The 7,874-nt window shown below is 38.8% G+C and overlaps 1 protein-coding gene across 1 annotated transcript; it reads right to left on the bottom strand.

The window, feature by feature from the left end:
* Positions 1–204: 204 nt before the first annotated feature.
* Positions 205–3,737, bottom strand: LOC129102558 (proteinase-activated receptor 1-like). Its single transcript, XM_054612763.1, has 2 exons — positions 3,580–3,737; positions 205–2,452 (listed from the first exon to the last, which is right to left on the bottom strand). Exons 1-2 carry the CDS (start codon positions 3,662–3,664, stop codon positions 1,203–1,205), a joined length of 1,335 nt encoding a protein of 444 aa, XP_054468738.1. The 5' UTR covers positions 3,665–3,737; the 3' UTR covers positions 205–1,202.
* Between the last annotated feature and the right edge of the window lie 4,137 nt (positions 3,738–7,874).

Here is a 7,874-nt window from a genome sequence, read left to right as displayed (position 1 = left end):
GTCTTCCTTTGTTACATATTATTCCATATTCTATAATAAAGGGATCAAATGTGTGTAAATAATGATAATACCAAAAGCAACCATTTCTTTGACTTAATTTAAACCCAATATGTAGAAAAGAGCTGAAGTTGTAGCTCTTTACATTGAATGAAAGTGACAAAACAAAGAAAAGACCACAAACCATTATTTCACCAAATAAGGAAATATCTTTATGTACATAAGTGAAATTGTCTTGTACATGACGAAGTATATATTCTTTATATTCTTTGTGTTTCAATGTTAATTGAACATCTTTTTGTTTTTGGAAAGTTTTCAGACACAACAACACATTTAAAGACGGACTCTCAGGAACTGTGATGAAACAGGTTTTTTTTTACAATCTTTGGACATTTAACATCCTGAACAATTAATTAAAAAGATAATTGGCAGACTTATCGAGTGGACTTAGAGAAGTACTCAACAGTACATCAAGTTGTATAACATTAAAAGATTCAAAAAGTATTTATTCGGTCAGTATCTATTTTATACTATCACATGACTTTCTGCTGAGACCGATATAAACACAGATAAAGAGGTTTCCTTTTATTATCAGTATCTTAGCGCTTCCTGCTGGAGGAGAAAAGACAATAAAACTGCAGTGATACTGTGTATAATATACTTGAAGTACTTCACACTTCCAACCAGCAGAGAGCAGCGTGCAACAAACTACTGTTATCTCCAAAACACTATCACAACGATAAGATAACAGATTCATTCAGATGCCAAACATGGAAAATAAAAGGTGAATACTTTCTTTAAAAAAAGTAAAAAGTACGACATTGACAGTTTTTCAAATGTGAAACATAAAAAAAGACAAAGTAGCAAATAGTTTCCTTCCGTTAACTCTAATACTAACAGATTCACTTGCAGCTTATAAACTTAATAAACTCTTATTCTACAGTGCAAAAAAATAAAAAGCATTTCAGAGTATCAACTGTTCCTTATCTAATCTCTACTTCCTTCATATCAAAAGCCTCTTCTGTCATTGCACAAAACAAAGTTATTTCTGTTGGCAGCACTTCAGTCGTCCTCCCTTCATCCTGAAAGAAAAATAAACTACAGATTCACTTTGTGCTCTTTATTGGCTGTTACTTGGACTTCATAATACAATCTTTCTACTGTTTAATGATTTTAAAATCACAGGTAGGAGTCAGTTCATCTGATCACACCAGCAGCTTCTTGTACTGGCTGTTGAGGTTCGCCTGGTAAGAGTCCATCTTTGCGACCGGAGTGTTCATTTTGGAGCTTTCTGCACGGCTGGATTTCAGAATTGTTCTGCTGCTGGATCTGCTGAACGCAGAATGGCTGCTGTTGCTGTTCCCATCCGTGACCTTCTGACACCTCAGCGCGCTGGAGAGCTGTTTCTGGCACTGGGATGATCCAAAGTAGTAGACCAGAGGGTCCAGGAGGCAGTTGAGACTCCCGACACACAGGAACACCAGGTAGACGGCGTAGGAACCGTCAGGGGCCTCCTGGTTCTGCTGGACCCCCTTGTTGAACTGCAGGTAGTGCGCCAGGAGGAGGCAGTTCGTTGGCGTGAAGCACAGCACGAACATCACCAGCACCGTAAACGCCATAACAATCGCTCTTGCTCTCCTGCGGGAGCTTCCAGGGAAACCTTTCGGGACTCTGCTGAGCGACCAGATGACCCGGGCGTAGGACACAGCGATGACGAGAAGAGGCAGGAAGAAGAGGGCGACGCAGAGGGTGACGAAGTACGCCTTGTAGCGCCAGATCAGCTGGCTCGCCAGTTGCACGTCGTGGCAGGTGGTGATGTCCAACTCCTGGAGGTGGAAGGTCTGGTCGGAGAGCACCAGGGGCACGGAGCCGGCGAGGGATATAATCCACATGGCCACGCAGGCTATGTTGGCGTTGCGGGGCCTCCTCCACGACAGGGAGTCGATAGGGTAGACCACGGCGAGGAGACGGTCCACGCTGATGCAAGCTATGAGGAGCACGGAGCAGTACATGTTCCAGTAGAAGGCGGCGGTGACCACGCGGCACATGAGCGGGCCGAATATCCAGTCGTTGCCGCCGAAGTGGTAGGAGATCTTGAAGGGGAGCAGCGAGGCGAAGAGCAGGTCGGCGGAGGCCAAGTTCAGCATGTAGATGGCGGCGGGCTTCTTGGGTCGGATCCCCCGGGCGAAGGCCAGAATGGCAGCGACGTTGATGGGAATGCTGACGAGGCAGATCAGAGTGTAGAAGGACGGGATGAGGATGGTGGACACGGGGCCCGTTAGGAACTGAAGCGCCGCCTCGGAGATGTTAGGCTGGACGGAGACGTTCGCATTACGCATCCAGATACTTTTGGAGAGATTAGATTTAAAGACGTTGTTGTCTGCATAAAGGTCACTCAGGTCAAGGTGGTCAGCCGAAGGGTCAAAGAAGGTGAAGGTCCTCCCTCGTGCACTGACTGGAGAGAGAAAGACATGTGTCAGGGTTTAGGGTTGTTTATTCGGGACATTGACAGGTATTTTATTCATATAGTGATTTCATTTATAGAGATGAAACAACAGAAAAACAAGAGGCGACTATTGTTTTTGATACAAAATGTTGTTTTTATCTAAAACTTCCAGATTTTGAAATGTGAATATTTGTTGTCTTCTATTTCATTGAATTTAATATCTTATCTGAAATTATGCTGGGTTATTGACAAAACAATTAATTGAGAAAATTGTAAGCAGCTTAACCCATACTGAGAGTTATTGGTAAAAGAGTTGCAAACCTTAAATCAATTAGACGACGGACAGAAAAGAATAAGTTTTGTTCGTTTTAAAGCTACAATTGTGAAAAAAAGAAAGTATTCTCTGGTTTCAGGTCTTTCTCAGTATTATGTTGTTAACTAAACGTCTTTGAGTTTGGCACTTCTTGGTTGAAAAAAAGACATTTGATGACGTCACTTTGACTCTTGGTCATTTTTTTTTACATGAATTTTTTCATAAACTTTTATAAATATATAAAAAATAGTCATTATTCTAGTTAACCACTGTGTTATTATAATTTATTACAGGGCTGCAACCAACAGTTCATTATCGATTAAATTCCTAAAGCTCAAGGTGACGTCATCAAATGTCTTGTTTTGTCTGACCAAACCAAAAGCTACAAAATGTTAATATTCAAGCAGTTGAAACCAGAGACTGTTTGACATTTAAACAATTAATGTATCATCAGAATGATTAATATTCTTTTGACTGGAATTCGATCTAAGTATCTCCAGTAAATATTTTCAAAGTATGCATTTTTTTCCCACCATATTGTACCAAATGTGCAGTGAGATTAGTCTTAAATCCTAAATGAATAATATAATAAATATAATTTAATAATTTTATTACACATAACTTCATTTCTGAACTTGTTTGGTTGTCTTTGTATGTATGGATTACTTGGGTTGTTACCGACATCTGGTGAACATTTCATGTCAATAGCACCTTTAGAAATATATTTACTGAGAAAAATGGTAATCCATACATACAAAGAAAACCAAACAAGTTCAGAAATGAAGTTATGTGTAATAAAATGGTAATAAATAGGTCTTCTCACCGTTATTGGCAGCAGCCGAGGCAGCGTGCACGCACACCAGCACCAGCAGCAAAGTCTTTGGACACATTGCTGCGCAAAAAGTCATGAAAAACAGCAGAAATATTATTAAATATCGATAATCCTCATGCAGTCCAACGCTGTCCGTGTCGTCTCACCCAGTGCAGACAGCAGAGTGTTTAATGTCCGCCCACAGTCCATCACCAACTACAGCCTGCAACACATTCCGATCCTCTGATGTCACATTTACAGTCACCGAGCATCCGAACTGTTCATGTGAGAATGAACCAGAACAAAAGCAGCAAAGCTTTCATGGCTATTAGGCTCATGTTTCCTTTGATGTGATTTTAATGTGGATTATTTAATATATTATGTTTAAAATAAGAATAGCATATTCAGAAATGTGAAATGACTTGTTTGCATTCCTTCATCCAGTCTTCAAAGTAACTTTTTTCTATCTGAGATTTCATGAAACGTTATTAAACACACAATAAAGTAAATAAGTACATATTTATTTACTATTACAAAGTGCAACATAACTTTTCTGTATGAGATTTATTTCTAAACATTTACAAATTCAAGTCACTAAGTAAAGATGTGTTCACAATTATATATCATTTTAGAGCTTTATAATAAAAGCATCTAAGATAAAAGAAACAGAACTCAAATAACATCAACAACAAAAGCAAAACATCAGTTCAGAAAAACTAAAAAAGTAAGTTTGAATTGGATGATCTAAACTAATCTAATTTATTCTGATCGAATGTACTTTTGCTTAATGCCTGGATTATGTTATTTAAACACATAAATTCTCATCCATTGAGCCAAAATAGCACAATATTGGTGTTTTATGGATTCAGACTATAACAAATAGATAGAAAAGATCTGTCCATGAGGCATTTATTCCATTCTGAATGTGAAAAACAGTAAAATTCCCCCAAACTACCATCTACTAACGATTTAGTTTATTCTAAAAGATCTTTTGTTAACTACTGTCATATTTGTTCACATGCATTCACTTCACCTCCACTGTAACCCCCCACACCTTTTTATCTCAACCATCAAAAGTTAAAAAAGGTTCCTGTAGTTTCGAGTGTGTTTATGAGGTGTTAAACGTGTGGTTAGCTGCATCAGTGCCCTGTAACGAGGTTACTGTGATATGTACAGTAACTAGCTGGTAGCAATAAGCAAGTAACTTGAATGTTTATGTGAGATATAAAAACATCCACCAACGCACTTTCAGTGGACGAAAAAGAACATATTTGTCTTTGTGTGTGACGTGAATCCCTGGAGGAGCTAAAGTGCTTCCTGTTTGCAGCAGTCATTACATTTACATTACATTACAGTCATTTAGCAGACGCTTTTATCCAAAGCGACTTACAGGAAGTGTTGTCTCAATTAAAAGAGGTATTTTAGAGCAGATTCAATTCTAAATGAGGGAAAGCACAATTTGTTTGCCAATTTGCAATGAGTTTGGAAGTAATGTTTAAAATGATATCATGATGAGGTCAGAATACCTTTACCTTTTATGTCTCTGTTCAATTCTGTGTTTACTTATTTCTGTAAACTACATGTTCAGACTCTCTTTCCAGAAGATTACATGATATTTATGTTTCCTTTTTTGGGCATTAAACGTTCCCACTGAACAAGCTGAAGTTCACCTTCAAGTGTGGTTTGTAGTTATAAAGCAGAAGTGAAAAAAGAGGAAACATGACAGAAAACATGGTGAGAATGTGTTTGTTAGAAAGAAAGAAAACGTTGTGTACTGGTTACTTTCTCTGAGTGGGTTCATGTCTGACTCATCCATCCTGAGCTTTGTATCCACTGGGACTCTGTATCTGAGCTCACAGACAGACAGACTGAGCCTGTTTCCGCTCAAAAATATTTGTCACAATGATCTGTTTCTTATTTCTAAAAGCCCATTATTTAAACTAAACCACATGATTTTACAGGTCTCCCTTTCTGGTGTTTAGTGATAGTTTTACATTGTTTGAATATACGCTTGCTCACTTTGTTGCTCAAAGCATGGGGCCAAAAGACAGAGCTTATCTTAGTATAAAGTCTGGAAACTGCAGACCTGGCTATGCTCAAATGTAGAAAAACAAATCTGCCCACCAGCGTCTCTAAAGCTCACTAATTTCACACATATTACATCTTTCCTGGAGTCCTGTCATCAGCGTGAAGACACTAGAACAATAAGTGAAGACACAAGGAAGTCACTGCCCTTGGTGGACAAAAAATATCCTGGCACATACAACCTCGAACTGGTTGTTTTTATACTTTTTGTGCAGATTAGAGAGCTTTGAAGGCGGATTTTGTTACCTTTGAACAGAACCAGGCTATCTGCAAACTTGAACTTTTAAATTCAAAAGGGGAACTTGTTTGCAGTTCCAGTTCCTTATTTACACATCCAGTAATTATTGAGCAACTTTATAGTTAATTTGAAGACGAGTTTGTGTCGTCTTGATGAATCTAAGTTTAATAACCTCTCTATTTTAGCTCCGTTTTGGTCTCCACCAACTCGTGAAAGAGAAATCTGTCCCTTTAGCTGCTAAATGCTCCTCTATTTTCACCTGCTAGATGCTAACTTTGCCTCTCATGTGTTTGGTACTGGACAGGAAGCATTTTGTGGGTTTATCAGAGCAAAAATTGGGGACTTTAAAACCAAAACAAAAGCAGAAAGATACCATGAAGCTCCACAGAGCTCCTGCAGAGCGGTGTGATAATTATTTCTTGACGGTAAGGTAAAGATATTGATAATTTCCGCTTTAAATTCTGTTGTGAGAGAGAGTGCAGCTGGACATGTTGTTCACTTCAGAGGTTATGTTGTTCCTGCAGCGTGCTGGGTTTGGGCGTAACTAAAACCAACATGAGCTCATTCCTTCTCACAGGAGGAGGCAGGATGCAGACTGTGGGAGATTAGAGTCCACAGAGAAGTCCCTGGCACAGTTCCAGCCCAGTTTGATTCCTGTTGTTTTCTTTGTCATCTGCGGCACATTTTATAGTCCTCTGGGTATCGTCCAGGCGGACTGGATTCAACAACAGGGTGTTAAAGTGCTGGGAAAAAGGACAAAAACAGCCAAAGTTCAAAAGCTGATGAACAGACATCCCCAAAATCCACAGAATGCCAGGTTTCCTCTATTTGAATTCATTCTTGAGAAGAAATAAAGTCACAAAAATATGCAGACAGAGACGTCACTTTCCTCACGAAAAAACGATTTTATCATCTGGTGCATGATTCAGATCTGTGAAAATTAAAACCAGCAGTGAGATATTCTGTATATTTATGTGTGTTTGTGTGTGTGTGTGTGTGTGTGTGTGTGTGTGTGTGTGTGTGTGTGTGTGTGTGTGTGTGTGTGTGTGTGTGTGTGTGTGTGTGTGTGTGTGTGTGTGTGTGTGTGCAGGAGGACAGAATGAAAATGGTGCTGAAAGAGGAACCTTTTGGTCATCGGACAGACGAAGGTGTCTGGTATTAAAAAGCCTATAATAAAATATGCAAACTGTGGTCCGTCTTTAAACCACTTGAGTGTCTCTTTACAGTTCAAATTTCTTACACTGCATTGTTTTATATTTATTTCATACCTTATTCTAGTGTAGCTTGTTTTTTTGTTTTTATTCTGTTGGATCTTAAATGACAGTTTTAACTGTACTCACATAAATGTGTCTTTTAATGTTATATATGTAAAGTGCTTTGAATTGACTTGTTGCTAAAATGAGCTACACTAATAAACTTGCCCTGCATGCATGGACTGAAATTTTCTCTGCTGATGAATCTGCATTTTAAATTGGGGGTGCAGTTGGAGGGGTAACAATATGATGGTGTTAATGAGCGGTTTATGCAGCTGAGCAGGAAACCTACAGTCAAACATGCAAAGTGGAAGTGTGTTTAATGTAATGCCTTGTCTAGAGTTAGTGATTTATTAAGGCACAGAGCAGGAAGAGGATATTTTGAGATCGTTTAGTAAAAGTAGCAATAGCACATTGTAAATATACAAAATACTAAAGTTCACTTTCAGTTAGTACAGAATGTACTCCCGGCAACATGTACTTGTGCTTCAGAGAGCACATTTGGGGGAGGACGTGCCCGTTTTTTACCCCCAGGGTTGTGTTGTAGAGGGATTTAATAATGTTTACCATATCTTTTGAAAAAAATATTAATGTTTTCACTTTTTGATGTCCCAACTAGACATAGGTGCAGAGCTGTTTGAGCCAAAACGCTGCTATGATTGTGTACTCAAAGAATTTTGACATCCGTGAGAAAAACACAAAGATAATTAACAATGTTGTAGAAGATCTTC

Source organism: Anoplopoma fimbria, chromosome 14 (genome assembly GCF_027596085.1).
Source record: "Anoplopoma fimbria isolate UVic2021 breed Golden Eagle Sablefish chromosome 14, Afim_UVic_2022, whole genome shotgun sequence".
NCBI classification, from domain to species: domain Eukaryota; kingdom Metazoa; phylum Chordata; class Actinopteri; order Perciformes; family Anoplopomatidae; genus Anoplopoma; species Anoplopoma fimbria.
The sequence above is the reverse complement of the archived record's forward strand: the minus strand, read 5'-3'. Positions and strand labels throughout refer to the sequence as shown.